Below are 24562 nucleotides of genomic sequence, written 5' to 3' on the forward strand. Positions count from 1 at the left end.
AAAAACGAAAAAGAAACAGCAGTGAAAATCCCCTCCCAAAGAAAAGCAAACATAAATTTAAAATAGAAGTTCAGGGGCATCTGGCTGGCTTAGTTGGTGGAGCATGGGACTCTTGATCTCTGGATTGTAGGTTCAAGCCCTACCTTGGGTGCAAAGACTACTTAAAAAAATAAAAAATAAAATAAAAATACAAATTCAATCTAACATAATTTCCTAATCCATGTTTCCACAGGGAAGTTTTTCTCAAGAGTGACCCTCTGGTACTTACTTTTTCCCACCTTCCCTCCCTATCTTAGTGCTTCTCAGGGAAGGAGTGTTAGCTGATGAGTGATTTTGCAAGAAAAAAATGTACATGTGTAGTTTTCCAGCCCCTCTCTACTCTCAGTGGACTGCCTACTTACAGTGAACGTGCTTTCCGGTGTTTTCCTGAACATTCTGTAAGTTTGGTAGGTTACTCTGTCTGAGACTAGATGGATAATTGAATTCAGGGAAATATTAGCAAATCCTATGCATACGCTCCAAACTAGCTTTAGCATAAAGTTCACAAACCAGCCCAACCTGCCTGCTCAAGGTCTTCAATCAGCTGTTTACTCTCTTACTATTAATATTTTTTAGCAAGCTCTACACCCAATGTGGGGGGTTTGAACTCACAGGATCCTGAGATCAAGAGTCACAAGCTCTACCAACTGAGGCAGCCAGGCGACCCTGATCTCGTTTTTAAACATAAGCAGACAACCAAAAATCAGCAGAAACCTCAGAAAAATATTTATCATGAAAGACAAAGATATACAACGGAGGGAAGAAAAGACTATCTAAGAAAATGGAAACCTTGAAACAAAGAGAACCACCAGTTCTCTAATGTAGAAGGACTCAAGAGAAATGTAGTATTACCTTCTGTTACAGCTTATTTTTAATGTGAGAGATCCTGGGGAAGCCTGGCCCAGATTATTAGCTGTATGTGATTAGCTAAACTGCGCATTGATAAAGGCCTTGCTCTTTTCCTTCAAGCCCTGTTCCCTGGATCATTTGAGAACACACAAGTGATCTACTCCTGAGAGCTGAAGGATGGCCACAGGAAACTTAAAATCAGAAAAGCCTAAGCAGTCCACTCCCCTGGACTGTGTTACAGGCAGATACTCAGTTCTAGTAGTTGGCACTTTCCAAAATACACCAACTATGGATAACCCTGTTTCCCAATTTTTGCTCAGGACCTTGCCCAACGACTTCTCCAGAAAAGGTTCTTGTAAACTGAAGCCAGACTATGATCCAGTGCCTCTTTTCAGTTTATCTTCTCCTGGGACACCTTATCAAACAGCAACAATATTGCCTTCTATATACAGCTAGGTTTCTGCATGCTAGTACCTTTTTTTTTTTTTTTAAAGTAGGCTTCATGCCCAGCACAGAGCCCAAAGTGGGGCTTGAATGCATGACCCTGAGATCAAGACCTGAGCTGAGATCAAGAGTCGGACACTTAACCAACTGAGCCACCCAGGTGCCTTGCTAATACCTCACTTTTATATTAGTTATCTTTCACACTCATTTATATATATTTTTTAGTAAAACAAATTATTTCATCGAAAAAAATAGTATCAAGCAGGAATGCAAGAATGGTTTGATATCAGAAAATCAATGTTATTGGGGCACCTGGGTGGCTCAGTCGTTTAAGTGTCTGACTTCAGCTCAGGTCATGATCTCATGGTTCGTGGGTTCGAGCCCCACGTCGGGCTCTGTGCTGACAGCCAGCTCAGAGCCTGGAGGCTGTTTCAGATTGTGTCTCCCTCTCTCTATGACCCTCCCCTGCTCACACTGTCTCTCTCTCTCTCTCTCAGAAATAAAGAAAACATAAAAAAAAAAAAAAAGAAAATCAATGTTATTTATCATACTAGTATTACTAGAGGTGAAAAATCAAAAGACAATCTAAACAAACGCAGATTTGAAACAGCAATAGAAGGGAACTTCTTTAGATAAAAGACTAGCATAACTCTCACAGCAAGTATCACATTTAATAGAGCAACTGTAGAATCTGAGGTAGAAAAAAATAAAAATGCCTGCAACCACAGCCAGTGTCAAAAACAGATGGGCAACTTGGCTAAAATAAAGAGAATGATAAGTACAAGGACTGAAAAGGAAGAGATAAAACTGTCATTATTTGCACTTGCATTTACATGGACAACCCAAGAGAATCAATATTAGAATGAGCATTCTTCAAAGCTGCAAATACAAGATGAACATACCCAGTTCAGTACATTTCTCTGTACCAGAAATAATAGGACACCATTGTCAATGGCAACATAATTTATAAAGTCCTTAGGAATAGCCATAACCACAAACAAAAAACCAACCCACACACATACACATAATGTCCTGAATAAATGGAGAGAGAAACTATGTTCATGAATGGGATGATTTAACCTTGTCATTTTTTTCTAAATTAAACTCTAAATTCAATGTAATTCCAATCAAAATCTCAGCAGCTTTTTTTTTTTTTTAAAAAAGGGAACATGATAAACTGATGTTATAACTTAAAGAGAATACAAATCCACAAATAGCTAAGGTAACTTTCACAAAGTAGGACAAAATAAATTCACCTGTCATATATTAGGACATTTTCACAAAGTAATATTAAGGCAGAGCTGTCCTTGGAAAGAAGGGAATGGACTTATATCAACAGAAGAGAGAGAGCCTGAAAGTTTCATGTTTATGGGGACTTGGTATGTAATGAAATGGGGGAATATGGATTGTTAGGTAATGGTTAGAAAAATGGACTGCAGTCCTACTCTGCATGCCCAGCAGATGTTCACACTCATGAGACCCAAAAGGATATAGCTCAGCACAAAGGTCACTTAGCTTGGCAGGATAAACCACAGTAAATATAGATCATGTAGAGGAGGGTATTCTCCTCAGGTAAGCCTCATGTGCCACAGGAACCACTATCTTGTAAAAATCCCTGATGGGGGCGCCTGGGTGGCTTAGGCGGTTAAGCGTCCAACTTTCGTTTAGGTCATGATCTCATAGTTCGTGGGTTCGAGCCCCGTGTTGGGCTCTGTGCTGACTGCCAGCTCAGAGCCTGGGACCTGTTTCAGTCTGTGACTCCCTCTCTCTCTGACCCTCCCCTGCTCACGCTGTCTCTCTCTCTCCTAGAAATAAATAAAACATTAAAAAAAAAAACACAAATAAGCAATAAATAAATAAGTCTCCTTAAAAAAAAAAAAAAATCCCTGATGGTAGGTTCCAAGCCTCTGCAATGAGGAACAAGCTCAGTTACAGTCCTCCCTTACTCAGAGAATTCTCAAAGCCTGTGTTGTTTTTGGTACAATACCAAAATGTTGCTGCATAAGCAGCTGGCATTCTATATTTATCTTAACTCAATAGATTTCCAAGGAAATTGTGCTAAGGAGGAGGCAAAACCAAAATCATTTCCCCATACCTATAGAGAAGGAGTTTTGTTAACCCATTCCCTTTTATGACAAGCTGGAGAAAAAGTTGGATTCATACCACATACTATATCCAAAAATATATTCCAATTAAACTGAAGACCTAAATGGAAATGGGGAAACTATAAAACTGAGAAGAACAAGACTTAAAAAGCACAATTGGGAAAATCAAAGATTTCTATTCCATGAAGGACACCAAAGACAAGAATTAACAAATGACAAGACTAAGTTATTTCCAATGTCTGAACCTGACAATAACATGTTGACAATCTATAAAAAATTTCCTGTACTATATCATCAGTAAGAAAGATAAAAACCCAATAGAAAAAAAAGGGTAAACTATAAGTACAATATAGTATTTTCCAAAGAATGGAAAACCAAAATGACTAAAAAGCATATGCCTACCCTCATTAGTAATCAGATAATGCAGATAATGACAAAAAAAGTTTCACATATATCAGATACATAAAAAATCAAATATATCAAGTGGTGCTGAAGATGTAGATGTAGATAAAATGTAACCCTCAGTCTTACTGGTCCAAGTATAAAATGGGTGCAACCATTCCTGAGAACAATTCAGCATTACTTAATTGAAATTAAATATGCATATACCCCCAACCCAAGGTATTCTACTCTACTAGGACATATATCCCATACAGACTACAGGGCAGTTTCACAGGAAGACATGTACAAGTTTGTGAAGGAAGAACAGCTGAGAACAGCTTAAGTATCTGTGACTAGAGGAAAAGATCAGCTGTGGTATGTGGATGCAGTAGAATAATATGCACCAGTCAGAAGCACATTATATAATATGAATAGGTCAAAAAACCTAGTATTTTATGAAAGAAGCAAAATGAGAGTCACACTACACTATCATTTATATAGAACACATATTAAATATATGGTTTTATATATACATTAAAATTTTATATATTTATGTATACTTTATATATACTTAGATATGATGTATATATTTACATATTTTATAAATATTTTATATTTACCTTGGGGCAAATTTCAAGGAAATATATCCCAAATTTGGAAAATGCCTTGTATGGATTAACATTAAATATAATAGGGAATAAGGAGTATGGAATCGCAGGTAGGAGAGAAAGAAAAAAAAGGTCAAATAAAACAGAAACATTAAGACTTAGGTTAAACATAATTTCTTTAACTGTGAAAAACTATTCATGAAGCATAATATAAGTATCCCACGGGATTCATGCATTTGCTGAGTTTAAAAGAAACAATTCATTCTCCCAAATAAGATAAGCTCAATAAAAAATATGAAAGAACATTTAAAGGCAATGCTGAAGAAACAAAATTTCCCATGTGTAATAAATATTCCAATGTGTTTTTCTAAGTTAGGCCATTCTAGTATTCATCAATATTTTAAAATGCATTTTAGGCAAAGTTATAACTACAAGTGAATTTTGATTTTTAATTAAGTATATGCGATTCAGAAATTCTAGATGGATATAAATCCTTTGTGACATTTCTACAGAATGTGAAAAGTTTCAATATACAGTTTACAAAACATATACTTGCTGTAACATCATACTTTTGATTTTGCTTTACAGTTTTTTAAATGTTTATTTTTGAGAGGGAGAGACAGGGTGTGAGTGGGGTAGGGGCAGAGAGAGAGGGAGACACAGAATCCAAAGCAGGCTCCATGCTTTGAGTCAGCACAGAGCACAAACGTGGGGCTCAAACCCACGAACTGGGAGATCGTGACCTGAGCTGATATCGGATGCTTAACTGGCTGAGCCACCGAGGCACCCCTGCTTTACATTTTTTAAAGAGTACTCTTCACGTGAGACCGATGTAGCAGCTATCCTTCATCTTATTAGTGAGGAAACTGAAAAATAATGAGTTAAATCTTACAGTAAGTTCATAGTGGTAACCAAGACTAGCAAATAGGTCTCCCAAAACCTAGATTTGTGGTCTTGTATTTATAACATTTTAGGTGTTTTTTATATAAATGTAAATTTGATTTTTTTTCTTTAAATCACCAGGAAATAGAACAAATTGGTTTGCAGTAGTTAATATACACGATATGAAGAAAAAGAGATTTTTATATTAATTTCAACCTGCAAAGAGTTAACAGTTTATTTTTAAAAAACGTCAGCCAAGTTTCATATATTTTTATTTGTCCAATAAAAGTAACTTCACAATCTATTAAAAATTAGGTTTTAACTGAAGAACAATTTCTGTTCTGTTTTCCATTAAAGAAAGCAGAAGATAAAGGACAGCTATATTCAAGTAAACATATAATTATGACATATGATAGACTGAATCAAGTACCTAAATAAAATGTTAAAACATTACAATTTATAGTCCTCTTACCTTTTCCTTTCTAAACTGATAAAATACAATCAGAAAAAAATTTTAAATAAAATCTGTTTTCTTACTGTAACTTGTGTTTATTGTTCTATTTAATTGAAAATGTTTTGGTTTCAGTTAGTAATTTCTGTAAAATAGTACTCCTTAAATAAGTTCCTAAAAATAACAATATTAGGTCTGTGAACATTACATTTAATCTCAACTAAAAAATTTTACTAAAACTGTCATGATAAAAAAAGGCTCCAAAATTTCTTATTCTAAATTCCTTTTACAGAATTCTAATTGAAAAGGAATTTTCAGACACAAGTATCTACCAGTCAGATAATGTATATTGCAATTTAGCATACTTAACCAAAAAGCAAACACCCTAAGAAAAGTGAAATTGTTTTTGTCATTCTGTGCCATACTCTTCTTCCTATGCACCCTTAATAGTCACAGATGCTATCCTAATGCTGACTCAGCATTTCACCCCTTCTTGACTTGACTTTTAGCAATCAATTTAGACGTTTCTTTAAAAAAAATTTTTTAACGTTTATTTACTTGAGAGAGAGAGAGAGCACAAGCGCAGGGGAGGGGCAGAGAGAGAATGGGACAGAGGATCTTCAGTAGGCTCTGTGCGGACAGCAGAGAGCCCAATGCAGGGCTCAAACTCATGAACCGTAAGATCATGACCTGAGCCAAAGTTGGATGCTTAACAGACTGAGCCACAAGCACCCCCAATTTAGATGTTTCAACACCAAATTTAATAATGTTTTATCAAAAATTATTTCAAGGACAAAATCTCTATAAATTATTCTAACAGCAGCAGAACCTCTAATTATAGAACACAAATGGAAAATAATATACAAGGAACTTTATCTCAACTTGAAGACTAAATAATATCTTGGTGTTTGAAAAATAGGCCTAAGATAAATAAATTCTACGATCTTATTATTTTTTTCTGCATGAGATCAATATTTGTATCTTAAATAACATATTTAAGTTATGTTACTTATATTGTCATTTTAGAGGCTCCCAAAAAGACTTTTGTTAAGTTCTATGCTGAACATACATTTGGAAATTATGTTTTAGTGTGAACTGTTCTAGAATTACTTACTTGATTAACATAAAGTCTGTAGGATGAAAATACTAAATCAAAATCTTTATCAAATAGTCCCAGGTTTTCAGCAAATATCTGTATATGTATTTTTGTACATTTGTATTCCTGAAAGTATTATTTTGTAGTATGATCATTTGGATTTTCCAATTTTGTATGGATTTTCCAATTTTGTGGGGAAATATTCAGTGTACTGAAATTTAACTGCACTTAAAATATTTATTAAACACAAAACAAGTCATATAGTTTTATCATATGCTAAATGGCATTGCATTTATAGTCTCAGTAGTAAAAACCTAAAAGAATGTGTATCTAATGTGACATGTTTTCAATGTCTGAATATGGAATTTAAAAAGTAATTATACAAGGGAAAGGCAGAGAATCCATGAAAAGATTTAAATCATTACTGCTGGAAGTGATTATACTGTAAATGTAAATTCAGAAGATTTGAGTCTTGGCTGGAGAAAAATAATGTAAATCTTTTATATATTCTGATTTATCCAGGATGAAAACTAGTCATACTGTAAAGGGATAAAACGTTCTGTGATCCTTAGAAGAAATGGAAATAATCTGTAAGAAAGAGAAATTTCAGCCTTTTTTACTATAAGCAGGAAAAACTATAAGGGCTAAATATCACTCTAGAACCATGCTTCTAGTGACCTTTTCAAGACCTTTTCAAGATGAAATTTTAAAAATACAATAAAAGGTAAAAGTATCAATTGTTAGTAGGTAAAAATATATTACTGCCTAAAACAAACCCAAGACTGGATATAACACAGATCAGAAAATTTTTATTATTCAGTTTAAAGTTGTAAAAAAAAATTAATAGCCTTTTGCTTGTTCTCATATTTCTATGTTATCACTCGGTATCTGAGGATTCCAAATCAATTCCAAATCTCTATCTTTAAAAAGCATTAATGATCCCTACTGTAGTAAACAGCATATTCTATAGTTCATCAATCTTACTCTTTCAATAAACATAGGATTTTAAATAAGATGAAAATGATAGCAGTCTCCATAATCTTAAAATCTAGATGAAACAAATATCCTCATGGTCTAAGAACTCGTAATATGTAACCAGGTCACTAGACCAACATACTAGTGTACAACTTTAATAATTTCTAGCAGCAAAACACCCAGAATAGCCATTAACAACTGTGTTCATTGGATTGTAGATTAATTTCTTTGCAGGAAGTAATTTTTAAAAAGTATAGTTCAATTGCAGGCAAACATGAAAGGTATCAAAGATCTTGTTTATCTCCACCTTTCCCAATGGAATCAGGTGCAACTGGAACCTTATTAGTTTCAACAAAAACAGATTCAAAGGCAGCTTCCTGTTCATCCAAAGAATCAGCAGCCGTGGCTCCTTTAATTTGTGTTGTGTTGGTAAAAGACTGTTGCTGCTGGGAAATTTTACTGGATTCCACTGCTTTTCTACCTCTTCTTTTACCAAGAATTTTGACATAATTAGCAGGTATAAGTCCTGTTGTTTGACCATCAAGACTAGCCAGAAGCCAACCACGCACTTTGGGTTGCTGTTCTGATGGAAGAAAAGACAGCCTTGTAATTATAACACATTTTGGAGTCCAACAAAATATTAATAATAAAATATTAGGAAAAATCTGTTATACTTACACAGATATATTACATGTATTACATTACATGCTTATGTATTTTATATATTCAGAATCAAATGATCAGTAGGCTTAACAGTTCTAGGGTCCTTTCTTATAATTTATAATTTATTTTATACTTACTGTATTTTCAACCTTGAAGAACATGAAGTTTATTATCAGTTGGTCCATTCAGAGTAAGGAGATTCAGTTCTCCCAAAAGCTAAAACTAACATCACTGTCTTTCATATTTTAAACTGAAATTTAATAAATGAATTTCTCAAGCCTTCTCAATATGTTACAAGGAAGTATAGAAAATATATAAGAGTCAAATTTCTTTACATAACTTTTGTCCAAAGTATAAAATTCATTCTCTGTGATTGTGATGAATAATTCTGAAAATGCTGAATGCTAACTTGAATCCAAGAAGGGCAAAATAAAGACCTCAGTTATCTCTAGCCACATGACAAAAAGGTAAGGCAATACTCTAAGCTTAAAGTAGGAAAGATTTATTTAATATATTCAATTTTGCATTTTGGTATTTTATTTTATTAAATTTTTAAAATTTATTTCTAGGAGAGAGAGAGAGAGACACAGCGTGAACAAGGGTGGGTCAGAGAGAGAGGGAGACACAGACTCCGAAACAGGCTCCAGGCTCTGAGCTGGCAGCCAGCACAGAGCCCGACGCGGGGCTCGAACCCACGAACCGCGAGATCATGCCCTAAGCGAAAGTCGGACGCTCAACCGACTAAGCCACCCAGGCGCCCCTGCATTTTGGTATTTTAAAGATCACTCATACTTTTAAAAAGCAGTTTAACTGTTAGAGTTTTAGATCAACACCGTAAGTTACGCACAATATAACATTTTTTAGTTTAATACTCTACAAGAGAGAAAAAATAAAACACTTAAAATCAACCATGTCTGTGACTGATTTTGTTCTAAATGCTCAAATGTATTTTGGGCAATGGAGGAAAACAAAGAAGCAAAGCTAAAGTGTTAAGAAGTGTCATTAGTGGACGAATAATATGAGATAAATGTACCCGAAAGAAATCATACTTGATCTTCTTTATACTTTATTTAGATTAAATAATTATTTGTATTGGTCCTAGCTCTAACAATAAATCTTAAAAAGAAATCAGTCTTTTGTAATCCAAATAGGAAAGTGCTACTTTCACTAGAAGAAAAATATGAATATAATACTTAGAAATGTAGGTTTTGTGTATGAGGGATGAGGCAGAGACTTAACAAATTCGATCCAAAATTTTCAATTATTTATACAATAAACAAATTATATGAACATTGAAGGTATTTGTTTCCCCTATATAATGACTAGAACTAATTAAAGTCTCAAGCTTCCATTAATCACATGGAAACAGTCAAAGTAGTTACAAGTACAGGTTCTAAAGTCAGACAAGCCTAAGTTCACATCTTAGCTTTATGATCCCATTTAGTCATTCTGAGTCTCAGTTTTCTAATAAGAAAACAAGTTCAGGATAATAATAGTATCTACATCACAGCATTATTATAAGAGTTAAATGAAAGATATAAAGTATAGTGCTTTATACTATAAAGGATAGTTGTTACTATTGTCACTAGTATTTTTACGATTTTAACCAAATGTTACTTTTCCTAGCAAACTTGAGTCCCCACAAACACACACAAATTTTTTGCAAATCCATAGAAATTCTGATCATTACTAAGGAAAGCTAAGGGAAAAGGCTATTTTGCCTGGAGCCATTAAAAACTATTAGTGACCTGGTCCAAAAATTAACCTGTGATGTATATAAATTTCTTGCTGAAGTTCTTTAATATTTCATAACAGTAATTCCTAAAATATTCATGTTGAAGTTTCTGAAGTAAACACTATTCAAATAAAAAAGAAAGCAATACCAGTCCAAGCAAATAACACTGACAGGGATACTTAGTAACACAAGAATTTCTTTCGGTTGTCAGATTTGTTACATGTAGTGTTAACCTCATGTTTTTGTGTGGGGATTAACAGAGTTTGGAATTTAAGTTTTGAGTTTAAAAGTGATTATATAAACAAAATCTTTCCTTATCTCAGTGAGATACCATTGGAACAACCCTGTTGGGCATTTTCCTCCACATCCCCATATCTGGAAGTTCTAAACTGACACAAAAGAGAATTCCTAGCAACCACATCTGAGTTAACTAACAATGACCAAGATCTTTTGTTGCAGTTTTTTTTCTTAAAGCACTGCTTTTTTAATTAAAAAAAATTTTTTTAATGTTTTATTTATTTTTGAGAGAGAGAGAGAGACAGCGTGAGCAGGGGAGGGTCAGAGAGAGAGGGAGACACAGAATCCAAAGCATGCTCCAGGCTCTGAGCTAGTTGTCAGCACAGAGCCCGACGCGGGGCTCAAACCCACAAATCATGAGATCTGATTTGACCTGAGCCGAAGTCGGACGCTTAACCGACTGTGCTACCCAGGCGCCCCTTTGTTGCAGTTTTTAATACTACATTTACAAATTCAAAAAATTCATGGGTAATTCCAATTTATTCATGTTTTGTTACCTTTGAGAGCTAAGTTTAGCATATCACCAGCACGGAAAGAAATTTCTTCTTCAGACACAGCAGCAAAATCATATTCTGCTCTAGCAACTACATGGTCATCCTCACCACTTGCCCAATTGGTGTTGTCTACAAAATTAGGAATTAAGAATTAAGGTTAGGGTTAGTGTTCACTGGCTATGGTGTAAACTGTATAAATCTATTTGCCAAGAGAAAAGCACCACCCTCCTCCAAAGTAAATTCTATAATTAACACTATGAAAAACCCAACAGTACATTCACTAGGATATTTATTATGAACTTTGTTCTCTTTTTCAAGGTCAAAATTATAATTACCTGTATATTATCTTATCCACTTCCCTGCCAGTAGGTTTTAGAAAGATGAGGGAATTATGACCTATGCATCTTTGTATCCTCTACAGCATCAAGTACCCTTTAAATAGTAGTTAGGCAATGTGTACTGATATATTAAACAAACAATAAATAAATCAGTAAGCCTGTTTTTGCTATATATTGATTTCCTAGTTTCCAAGTTCTTAACTGAAAATATAACTGGATCAAAATATTAAATACAAATGAATATAAAGAACATCAATTTAACAAATCTATTCTTGAAATTCGAGATTGTAATGTGTTTTTTGAAACTATTCTATTACTCTTACCTGTGACTTCATCATTATGGGTAGACAGCAGTTTCCAGATGAGGTAAGGACCACCAAGGATAACAGCAAAGAACAAGAATATTGGCCAAGATTTGGCTGAGTTAGCTGCTCTGTCCTCAGCACCAAGGCAGGCCACAGTTCCTTCACTTTCTGCCCATAGGTCCTCATTCTCAGAGCCTCTTCTTAAACCTATCATCCACTGTAACCGTCTGTAAAGATACCTTATAGTCCTAACTAATGCAAAAGCTGAAAAAACCTTTGTGAAATGTATTTTTAATCGGGAAAAGTGATTTGCTACATCCAATACAGCCCTGAAACTGTTATAGACAGCTGAAAAGGTAGCATCCATCATCATACTGACAGAGGCAAATGCATGCACAATGCTTTCAATGGACTGAAATGCACCTCTGCTGCTTTCTTCAGCTTGCTGAACAAATCTACTAGGTGGCAGATCATCTACACGGAGGCGATTATAGCCCAACCCATTATATCCATAACTATAAGGGCTATAGCTTCCATAAAACGAATTTCCATAGGCACCATATCCTGAAGAAAATGAACTGTAAGCAGGTCTGAAAGTATTCACACTGCTGCTTCCTGTCTGCTGTGATGGCCTTGGAAGAATAGGTGGGGGCACTCTGGTAAGTGTTGGTTGTCCAGGTCTTGTCAATAAATTAGGACCCAAATCAGCAGATCTGAAAAAAAAAAAAGATTCAAATTAGTAACTTAAGTACATAATAAATTCAATTCAAAGTAACTATTAAACACTTCTTACATACCTAGTGTTAATGACAGATCTCCTGAAGATATGGTAAGAATAAGGATTAGTCTCTAATATCCACATGCTTAGAATCTCAATGTTAAAATGAACAAGAGAAACGCTGCTATTTTCTTGTTTACTTACATTGATATTATTAGCAGTATCTTCAATCTATTTTCTCAGAATTAGTTACAACTAGGTATTTGTCCATCCTTGTCCCTAAATGGCACTATCTTAATCACTATAGTTTTATAACAGGTCTTAGTAGTAATCAATAAAACACATCCAGCAACATTTTTCATCTCCAAGAGTGTTTTAGCTTTTTGACCCTTTGAATTTCCATATACATTTTAGAATCAGAGCTTGAAGTTCCACACCCTCTCCCTCAAAAAGGGGTGCCTGGGTGGTCAGTCAGTTAAATGGCTAACTATTAGTTTCAGCTCAGGTCATGATCTCATGGTTTGTAGCACAGAGCCTGCTTGAGATTCTCCCTCTTTCTCTGGCCCTCCCCAACTAGTGTGCGTAAAAGCATATGCACGCTCTCTCTCTCTCAAAATAAATAAGGATTTAAAAAATACTTATTAAAAAACTCTACTGAGATTGTTTGGGATTATAATAAATGTATAGGTTAATTTGAGATAAACCACATCTTTATAATACTTAGAGTTTCAACCCACATTTATTAGGCTCTTGTTTTCATTTTGTTTGTCTGTTTGAGAGAGACAGAGAGAGAGAGAAGAGTGAGCATGCAGGGGAGGGAGGGGGAGAAAGACTCAAGTAGGCTCTATGGGGGCCCAGACATGGGGCTGGATCTCACCACCTCAGCTAAAATCAAGAAATCAAGAGTCGGACACTAAACCAACTAAGCCACTCAGGTGGCCCTATTAGATCTTTTAAAGATTTTACTGAATAATGGTTTTTAAAAATAACTTTATTGAGTTTCCATGTTTTATAGTTTCCTTGTGGCAGGTTTCCTTTAGATTTACTCCTGTATATTTGATTTTTTTTTTTTGATGCTACTGTAAATGTTGTCTTTTAAAATTTCACTTTGATACTGTTATGTAGAAGTAATAGATTTTTTTGAATATGGTCCTTATAGCCAACAATCTTGTTTTTGATTCTTTTGGATTTTCAATTAAGGATTTGCAGCCATTATTGTATATGAATAATGATAGGTTTATTTCTTTTCAATTCTTACAGTTTTGATTATTAAGGAAAGTATTGCACCTAGGACATGTCATATAATCTTGAATAGAAGTGATTATTATGTTTACTGTAGAGTTATTGTAAATTTAGTAGTTTTTATTTTTTTCTTTTCTTTAAAATTTCTTTTTAATATTTCTTTTTGAGACAGACAGAGAGAGAGAGAGACAGAGAGAGACAGAGAGAGAATATGAGTGGGAGACTGGCAGAGAGAGAGGGAGACACAGAATCCAAAACGAGCTTCCAGCTCTGAGCTGTTAGCACAGAGCCCGATGCGGGGCTCAAACTCATGAGCCGAGCCGTGAGATCATGACCTGAGCCAAAGTAGGACACTCAACTGACTGAGCCACCCAGGCGTCCTGTTTTCTATTTCTATTTGCTAAGTTTTTACTATCAATGAACATTGAATTTTATCAAATGATTTCTCAACATCTATCAAGATGATTATGATTTTAATTACAAATTCAATTTCTTTAGTATCATGCTACTTAAAATACGGTTTGTGGACCAGTGCTAATTTATGAGTCATATGTACCAATCTATAATGAGAAAAGTATGAGACTGTTTAAGTAATCTGACATTGCTATATTTTTACTGTATTTTATAAAGGTATTAGCTATCAGCACAAACATTTTGAGAAGCACTGCTTTATAATTATAGGCCTATTCAACTTCTCTATTAAAAAAATTTTTTAATGTTAATTAAAGAAGAGGGAGACACAGAAACTGAAGCAGGCTCCAGGCTCTCAGCTGTCAGCACACAGCCTGACATGGGGCTTGAACCCACAAACTGTGAGATCATGACCTGAGCTGAAGTTGGATGCTTAACCGACTGAACCACCCAGATGGCCCTCATCTTCTTGATTTTTATTTTTCTTAAATTTTTATTATTTTTGAGAGAGACAGAGCATAAGTGGGGGAGGGTTAGAGAGGGAGACACAGACTCTGAAGCAGGTTCCAGGCTCTGAACTGTCAGAACAGAGCCTGACATGGGGGTCGAACCCACAAACCGTCTAATCATGACCTGAGCTGAAATCAGACCCTTAACTGACTGAGTCACCCAGGCACCCCTCATCTTCTCTATTTTTAAATTATACCTTGCTTAATCCTCTAAATCTCTTCCCTTCCTTTCTAGATTTCCTGCCTTTTTGTCTCTTTGTGCAAAGAAGAGACAAACTATGCTTTAGGTCACTGCTATTCAAAAGGGCCAATTCATCACAAGATAAGGATCTTCTACCATAAGGTGAATCAATGAATTCTTAATGCCAATTGAACTAAATAGTATGGTTAGTATTAATGTTGCTTTACATTCTGGCCAAAATTTCATTAGTTTTTTGTGGGCTGCTAATTCATAGTTAGAAAAACAGCAGCCACAGTCTTGGTAGCTACAGAATACACTTAGAACATCGCTCTAATTATCTCTAGCAGAGTCTAAACTGTTGTTATACCCAATGAGTTCTTAATTTTGGTTACTGTATTTTTGTTCCACATATTCCTTTTCCTTTTGATAGTTTCCAATTATCTGCCAAAATTCCTTATGTTTTCTTCTATTGCCTTCAACACATTAAACATTGTTAATTTAAGTTAAGGTCTCTTCAGTAACTCCAATTTCTAGAGTCCCTTTGAATCTGTTTTTTCATCTGTTGTTTCATTTAGTTTCAATTTACATTATCTAATATCCTTCTGGGTCCTGCTATTTAATTTTGCTTACACATGACACATACAAGAAGAACTGTAGCAAGAATTTGAGACTCTGGTTGATGCTCCCTTCCTCCAGATGCATTTCATTCTGGATACTATTTTCTGAACTATCCTCTAGTTAGCTTCAGGCAAACTAGCCTGCTAAAGCTATTATCAACCCATGATTGTCCTTAATCTAATTTCAGGGATTGAGATGATCTGAAGCTGGGCTTATGTTCCTGTAAGGATATGTCTGCTTTTACACCCTCCTATCTAGACAGATGTATCTTTTTAGGGTCATAACATAAGGTATGGGTAATTTATCAGCACCTCATCTTGGAGGAGTACTAGACTCTAACCATGCTCCAACAATCTGTCAAAAGTGCTCTTCAACTACCTTCCCATCATTTAAACTGCTTCTTTTGGAATCAGCAGCAGCTTCTATGAGAATCTACTCTCACCTTTGTGGATTTCCATCCTTCTCTGGATTTGGTCTCCATAAATCTTTATCTTATTTATTCTATAATGCATTCAAGCAGATGTTTTTATATTCCGCTTAGCTTTTCTATTTGTCCTTAATAGGGTTTTTTTTTCCCCTTATTCTGCCCTGATAAGAAGTCCTTCCCACAATTCTTTGTCCATCATTGTACAGTATCTTAAATTTGTATCCATGTCTGCCTCTTCTACAAGGTGAGCTCCTCACAGGTAGAGGAGTTATCCTTGTTTCTCTATCACCTACTACAGTACTTAGCTTATAATAGGTACTGATACAAACACGATGCTGAAGTCTCTTTTTAGTGAATATTTAAAACACATATATCACAGACTATTAATACTGATTATTTTTCTTTATATATCCTTTTGTTTTATAAATTTTGATGAATATGTTAGTTTAAAAATTATAAGGAATTAAATGTAAATACTTCATTAAAAAAAGAAAGTTTTCTTACTTTTTTCTGGTTTTAATGCTATTTCTGGCATATACAAGTACATTCAGTGTCCACATTCAGTCTGGCTTTCTGTTACAACCACCTAACACACCTAAGACTTAAAATAACAAAAGATGTATATTCTGTACTAAATGTGCCAAAAGTCTCCCCAACCCAATTTATTTTGAAAAATTTCAAACAGAAAAAAAAAGTTGAAAGTACAATGAATGTCCACATTCCTTCTATCTAGATTCAACAACTACTATTGTTTTGCCACATTAACTTTCACCGTCTAGTCTTTTGAAAAATTTTGAACGATTTGAAATTAACTTGTAGACTTGTAACATTACTTCTAATACCTCAGCATGTATTTCCTACAAGCAAAAATATTTCATACAAAACAATACCATTTTTATATCTCTAAAAATTAATAATTCCATATCATTATCCAATTAATATTCACCACATATCCATTACCCTCAAGTGTCTTTAAACAGTTTTATTGAGATACCAGAGGTATGCAACTATCAACCTATGTAATTCCAAAACATTTTCATCAACCTAGGAAGAAATCCCATATTCATTAGCAGTCACTACCCATTTCCTGCTCTATTCCCTATCATAGGCAATGACTAATCTAATTTCTGTCTCTATAGGTTTGTCTATTCTGGTTATTTAACATATAGTTAACGCTTGTTATTTGCAATAGTTATACTCTATAAAGTTGCTATGAACATTGAATTAACAAATATAGAATCATTGCTCCTGGGGGAAACAAAGAACTTCAGCATTATACTTAGAGGTTGTTTCATAATAGCGAAATCACCAACAAAAATATGAAAAAATGTGGCATCCATTTGATTGTTAAAAGGACACCTGTTTAAAGCTTAAAGCTAAAACAAGAAGCCAGAGTGCTGCTTTGTTCAACCTCAGCACATCTCATCTGAGATGACTCAGATCTTTTGCCACGCTATTCATGTCTGTAAATGATCATGAAAGTACCATGAGCATTGATTTTGGGATTACAATAAATTTTAGTGAGTAGGAAAATTTGCAAATATGGCATCTGCAAATAATGAGAATCTACTATACATGAGTCATACAATATATGATATTTTATGACCGGCTACTTTTACTTAACATAATGTTTTGATGTTTCACCCATATTGTAGCATTTATCAGTACTCCATTCCTGTTTACTGCTGAGCTATATTTATCCATGCATCAGTTGATGGACCTTAGTGTTGTTTCCACTTTTTGGTTTTTATGATTAATGTTGTCATAAACATTTATGTACAAGTTTTTGTGTGGACACATGTTCTCATATATCTTGGGTATATACACCTAGGCATGGAGTTGTTGGATCATACAGTAACTATGCTTAACCTTCTACAGCCTTGTCAGATTGTTTTCCAAAGCAACTGTGCCATTTTATATTCCTACCAGTGGTGCATGAGTGTTCCAATTTCTCCACATCTTTGCCAAAACTTGTTATGATTTATCTTTTTCATTATAGCCAAACTGGTGGTATGTCATGGTGATTTTGTTTTAGATTTCCCTGACAGTTAATGATGTTGGGTATCTTTTCATGTGCTTATTTGCCAGTTTTAGATCTTCTCTGGAGAAATGTCTATTCAGATATTTTGCTCATTTGAAAAATTAGGGTATTTGCCTTTTTATCATTGAGTTATAAGGGACAAATGTCTTTTAGGTTGTTGTGGACTTTTTGAACAAAAATTCAATTAAGGTTCACACACTGCAGTTGGTTGGTTGTCTCCTCATTTCTTCTAAATTAGAATCATCCCATTTTTTTAAATGCCCTGGGCTTTTTGAAGAGTCCAGCCAGTTTTCTTTTAGGAGGTTTTACATTCTGGATCTGTGTTCTCCCAAAATGTTGTTTAAATATATCTCTACCCCCTACAATTCCAGTTAAACATTTCATCTAAAGGTTTAATTAGAATCATGTTAACATTTTTGGCAAGAAGAATTCATGGGTTATGTTTACTTCTTATTATATCATATCACAAAAAGTAAAACCAAACTTTAAAAAGGGCCAGCTGACTAACAATGTAGTATTTCCTGGTTTTCATAAAGTAGCTCTGCTCTAAAGCAGGAGCAATAATAGATAAAGAGAAAAAATAAGCATATCTAGATTTACAGAACAGAAATGAAACAGAAATGCAAAATGATTGGAGGGGTGAAGCTACAGGCCTACTCAATTCTGGGTCTGAAATCAGGCAGTGACAACCAAGACTTAGACTTCTAGGAAGTAACAAGAACTAAGTGCTCCATTCTAATGGAGTTAATTCATTGCTTGAAGCTGTGCGCTGGGATGCACCACTTTGGCTTCTAAAAAGAGATTATGAAACTTGCTGACAACACTAAGATTTTTAGAAAGTTACAGAACTAAGAAGGGTAGGACTCTGACAAGTCCTCAAGCCCAGGAAATGAAAGACATTAACTACTGACACAGTGAGTTAATCTTTGATATCCTTAATCTAAGCCACCATTTTTAAACCTGATTCTTACATGGGAGGATGCATGCTAACGGAGCAGGGAGAGACAAATGTAGAATCTAGACAGAGAGAGATAAATGTAGAAGGGAAAGAAGAGGAAACACAGCTCAAAAATGCCTATTCAAAACAAACATATCAAAAATGTCATACACAAGAAGAAAAACAAAACACTAAGAAACCACTTACAAAAATCAACAATTAAGATGAAAATTCATTCAAGGAAAAATAAGTTTTATATAACAGCTCAACAAGGATTGCAAAAATGTAGAAGAGACATAAATGAAGCAATAATTTCTGTGAAATAAAAATTGAAATGAAATTAAGACATGTAAATATGAAAAAAAAAATCCCTCCATTACAAATCTTAGAGATGATGGAAGCTCACAGCCACAGGGATTATCTTGAAACTATGAGGCAAGAAGAAAATTACTTGTAGACTAATCCTCCCATAAAAAAAAACTAGAAAAGGTAAAAACATACAACAGTATCTGTATAAGACATGAGAGAACAAGGCACTGAGGAATTATGAAGTCAATATCCAGGAGAAAGAGAAAACTCAGAGTTCATTTTGAGATGTTTTTCAAGGGACAATGGTCAGTTTTGGAATACATGGCTGACAGGACGAGAAGCTGAGCAGAGCTTTCAATAGATACCATGTACTAAGAAAACAAAAACCAGAACTCAGAACCGCTAAGGAGGAGGGCCACTGTAAAACCCCACACTTCAGACTGGGACCTTAAAGGGCCACATGGTAGGAATAAGGGTGAAATGGTATATAGGAAATAGGCTAGCCCTTGTAGGCACTAAAACCACAGCTTCAAATTGGTTCAATTCTTGATTGAATTCAACTGATCCTAGACTGCTAGTGGCATAAGATGCCTGTCAAAAGTCAAACTCTCAAGAGGAAGATAGCAACCTAGGCCTCAAATTGCCTTAAATTATTTACATACAATGTCCAGTTCTCATTAAAAAATAATTGTGCCTATATGAAGACTAAACTACATGTTAAAAAAAAATAGAACATTAGATAAATCAAAGAGATCTATAAGTGTACAGATAATGGAGTTACTAGGTGGAGAGTTAAAACAATTAAGACCAAAATATTCAAGGAAAAAAGACAAGATTGAGATTTTTCAGCAGGGAATAGAAAGTATAAACAAGGCCAAATAGAAATTCTAAAACCAAAAATTAAAATAACTGAAACTATGAACTTAATGACTAGTTTAATGCCAGATGAGACATTTTGAAAGAAAAACATCAGTGAACTAGGAGAGAATTTTGAAGAAAATACCCAGAATGAAATATGAGTAACAAAAAGATATATACAGAAAGGAGGATAAGGTATGGGGCTGTACAGTGAAATACAGAGCATATATGCTGTTGGAGACAAAGGGGTGAAAAAATGATGGGCAGAAGCAGTATTTGACGAGATGATGGATGAGACTTTTCTGAAATTAATCAAAAACATCAAGTCAGATTCAACTATCTCTATGAATCCCACCGAAAATAACACAAACAAAACTGTTTACACTGAGGCCAAACAAACCATAATGGCCCCAAACCAAAAGCAAAGAGAAAAATCTTTAAAGCACGGGAGAAAAAAAGAGATTCCTTTCAAAGAAATACTAATACAGAAATGGCCCAAACTCTCAGAAAGCTTACAGAAAAAAAATGTTAAAAAGGGAGCCAGGAAAAACGTAGGTCCCTAATGACAATGTTGAATTAGGGGATCTCTAGACTTTTTGTTAAGGAAACAAGAAATGTGTTTATAGTCCAAAGCTCAGAAAGTCAGATATTGTTACTTGCAGTGGAAACTATTCCTGATACAATGTTTAACAGAAGTCCCCCAGAAGAAGAGATGGGAAAGAATACTGCTTGAACAACAGATATAATTAGTGAAAATCTTACTGAATTAAAAGATTAAATCCTTACAGTGAACATTATGAGTGAGCAGGAACACTGTAGATACTGAACAGGAGGAAAAAATATACATGTTTGTATATTCATACCTGAACGGAGCACAATAAAGTTGCAGAGGACCAAGGTATCAGATAAAATCTTAAAGGCTACTAAGGAAAAAATACCTATAAAAGAATAAGACTCAATAGAAAAATTTCTGTACTTATGCAACCTGGATAAAAAGCCAAAAAAGGATAGTACAAAGAAAGAAAATTACAGGCTAATTTCACCTAGAAATATATATGCAAAGATCTTAAAATATTCTAACAGAATTCAGCATTGTATTTTACAAATAGTCACAATTAAGCAGTTCGTCCAGAAATTTGAGGATATTCAACATTAAAAAGTTAATTGATGTAAATAAACCACATTTCAAAGAAAAAAATACATACAATTATCTCAATAAATGCATAAAAGTCATTGATAAACTGTAATACTCCTTTAAAATAAAAATCTGAGCAAGGAGATGGAAGTTCAAAAGGAGAACTATCAAAACCAGAAAGCAAACATCATACTTCATAGAGAGAAGCATTCCAGTGAAAGTCAAGAGCAATAGAAGATTGTTGGTTATCTATGCTGGCTTATTTGTAAATGACAGGACTGTCAACATGGAACGCAAGAGGATTTCAACCGAACCATCAGAACAAATTAAAAGTCTGAATTTTGCTGGATATAAAAGTTGGAAAAGTACTTCATGGAGACAGTCACAAAACATTATTTAAGGCAAAAAGGTCCAAATTCTCATAAAATATATAACGTTTCAATAAAAATCACAGTAAGTCTTTTTACAAAGGCTAAATGTAACAAAGTCGATTTTGAAGAACAGCAATGTGTGGAGGTTACTGACAGACCAGATATCAAAGGTGATTAAAAAGTGTGGTGCTAACATTAGAAAGACTAATAGAATGTATCAGAAAGTTCCCCAAACAAAACCACACATTTAGGAAAACTTAATGTGATGCAGATGACATTATAAACTAGCATGGAATATATAAATTAATGGTACCAGGACAGTTATACACATGGAAAAAAACTAGATTCTCTATTTCACATTGATTTTGTACAACACAGTTTCAGGTGGATTAAAGACATGAATGTGAAATGCAGGATATTTAAAAACAACATTTAGAGGGGTGCCTGGGTGGCTCAATCAGTTAAGGGTCAGGCTCTTGATTTTAGCTCATGTCATGATCTTGTGATGTGAGATCCATGCCCCCCCCTTCCCCTCTATATGCTCTCCCCCAGGGCTCTGTGTTGACAGCGTGGAGTCTGCGTGGGATTCTCTGTCTCAGTCTCTCTCCCTCTCAAAATAAGTCAACTTAAAAAATTAAAGTAAAGAAAATAGAGATAAATTTTCTTGATCTGAGACAGAAAGGGTTTCTTAATCAAGATACAAAAAACATGAATAAAATATGAAAATTTTGGCTATACTGAAATTAAAAAGTATTCGTACAACAAAAATGAACACAACATAAATAAAGCAAAAGGACAAGCCACAGCCTGAAAGACATTAAAAACAAACAGAATTAGTATGAATCAAGGAGTCTTAACAAGTTAAGAAGCAAACATACAGCCAATTAAAAAGTGAGCCAAAGATATCAACAGAAAAATCTCAAATAGCTAATTAACTTTCAAAAGGACAATTTTATCACAGAAATACCAAATTAAAGATGAAAATATTTCACATCCATTAGATTTGACAAATACACAACCAAAAAATAACATCATCAAATGTGAGAAAGGACATAGAAACAGAATACCCTGCTACTGAAAATGTAAAAACTGGTATAAAACCACTTTGGGGAGCAACTTGGCAATAGTTAATACATAAAGATAAGCATACCCTCTACCAAGCAATTCTATTCCCACTAACATCATTAGAAAGCCTCTTGGAAATGTGGACAAGGAGAAAGGCACAAGAATGGTCACTGCAGCAGTTCTTAATACATAACTAATACTTTAACACAACAGAATAGTTTGTTTTTATATAACAGAATATCCTATGGCAATTAAAATGGACTACAGCTATATGTATGAACAAGATAAATCTCAAAATCAATAATATCTAAGGGGAAAACATTTTGTAAAATGATACAGTTTGAAGATATTTAAAGTTTAAAAACATACTGAACACTGTACACACATACATATAGCACACAAACCTAGGTACCAAAGTTTCAAAGTATAAAAACAGGATTTGGTACACTAAACATCAAATAGGGACAGTAGTTACAACAGGAAATAAGAATGGGAGGCTTAACCACTTTTATAATATTTTTTTAAAGTATGAAAAAATCTGGGGCAAATCTGGAAAAATGTTAACATTTCTTAAAGCTAGGAGTAAATACACAAGCATTCATTATCTTACTCTCTACTGGTCTCTACGCGTTTAAAATTCACAATGAAAAAAATGGTTAATTTTACATAAACAAGATGCCAAGTATAAAATCTCTGTCTTCCAGATAGCTGTCCACACTTCTTTTAAAAGTCAAATCACTCATTAAAAAGGTAACAGAAAAGTGTCGTCCCGGCTTAACAGTATAATTAAGGCTTATTACTTGTTACGTATCTATCATTATTAAATTAAGTGGCTAATATGTTCACGCATCATAACGCTTAAGGATTACGAGATTTTTTTTTTTTATTTCTGAGAGAGAGAGAGAGAGAAAGAGAGAGAGAGAGCGAGAGAGCGCGAGCATGAGCAGGGGAGGGTCAGAGAGAGGGAGATACAGAATCTGAAACAGGCTCCAGGCTCTGAGCTAGCTGTCAGCACAGAGCCCGACGCGAGACTCGAACCCACGAACCCTGAGCTCATGAGCTGGGCCAAAGTCGGACGCTTAACCAACTGAGCCACCCAGGCGCCCCAAGGAGTACAAGATTTTAGAACACAGAAATACATCTCAGTATACTGGGGATTTTTACGTGCTAGGCAAACCTACTATATGATAGGTGATGACATTCGAATGTCATCACCTAAATTAACGATCCACCCAACACGAAACAAAGTTGTGAAAGTCTTCTTCCATTCTATTTTAACCCTTTATCCATTTAACACTGATTAAAAACAAATACAAAACACACAGGCCTTAGAAAAATGACACACTATTTTGCACACAAAAGCCATCGATAGGCCTTGGATTTAGAACTCCGCTTGAAAGTTGCTTCTCCAAACATTTATCCAAAACGTTGCTGAGTTATGCTAGAAAACAACGCAAAGTTTATAGGCTCGGGTTCCAGTTGCGTAAAAGCGACCTTTTGGGCTTTCACCAACTTCTCGAGAGGTTGTTGAGAGCTGTGAAGAGACTTTGTTCCCTATGGAGCCGGGGCTGGGCAAGTGCCAGCCACTCTCATCTGCGGAAGACCGAAAGTCTAACGCTTTAAAGGGGGTCTAGCAGTTTTGTCAGGGCGTCCCGCTGACAGGAAGGGGCAAGAAGCCGTCCCCTTGCTTCCAAGCAGCGGGACCCAGTGAGGCGCCCAGAGGATCCCTGAAGAGTATCTCTACCAAACGCCGTCAAGTCAGCTGTTTGACATCTAAATTCACCACATAGGCAGCCCATCCCCACCTTGATATCCTCAGCGTAGGAGTCTGGTTTGGGGGAGGGGACATCTCAGCCCAACAACGGCCTCAACCGTCTCCTGCCAAGTTCCTGCTCCAGCCCACCACACCCGCGGCCTGAAGAATCCCACACTCACTGGAAAGTGGGGCCGGGTCCTGGTCCTGGCCCGGCCCCCGGAATTCGGCGGGTCTCCCAGGGCTTCGGGGGAGGCGGCGGCTGGGAAGCCATCTCCTCCGCCTCCGCTCGACTCCCGGTCCGCGCCGGGACGCTCCAGGCCCG

General features: G+C 35.2%; 1 protein-coding gene across 1 annotated transcript; it reads right to left on the reverse strand.

Annotated features, from left to right (window-relative positions):
- Window positions 1–7642: 7642 nt before the first annotated feature.
- On the reverse strand, window positions 7643–24556 carry PEX13 (peroxisomal biogenesis factor 13). The gene is made up of 4 exons (XM_077766460.1): window positions 24420–24556; window positions 11681–12375; window positions 11023–11148; window positions 7643–8413 (listed from the first exon to the last, which is right to left on the reverse strand). Exons 1-4 carry the CDS (start codon window positions 24509–24511, stop codon window positions 8115–8117), a joined length of 1212 nt encoding a protein of 403 aa, XP_077622586.1. The 5' UTR covers window positions 24512–24556; the 3' UTR covers window positions 7643–8114.
- Window positions 24557–24562: the final 6 nt, after the last annotated feature.

This window comes from Crocuta crocuta, unplaced genomic scaffold (genome assembly GCF_008692635.1).
Source record: "Crocuta crocuta isolate KB4526 unplaced genomic scaffold, BGI_CrCroc_1.0 scaffold113, whole genome shotgun sequence".
Classification (NCBI taxonomy): Eukaryota; Metazoa; Chordata; class Mammalia; order Carnivora; family Hyaenidae; genus Crocuta; species Crocuta crocuta.

Bases quoted from the DNA above. Each gene is read 5' to 3' on its own strand.
- PEX13 (XM_077766460.1), bottom strand. From the start codon at position 24,511: ATGGCTTCCCAGCCGCCGCCTCCCCCGAAGCCCTGGGAGACCCGCCGA. The intron at 12,376-24,419 runs GTGAGTGTGGGA...TTTTTTTTTCAG, and splicing joins GGACCCGGCCCCACTTTCCA to ATCTGCTGATTTGGGTCCTA. The intron at 8,414-11,022 runs GTAACAAAACAT...TTCTTCCATCAG, and splicing joins GCTAAACTTAGCTCTCAAAG to AACAGCAACCCAAAGTGCGT.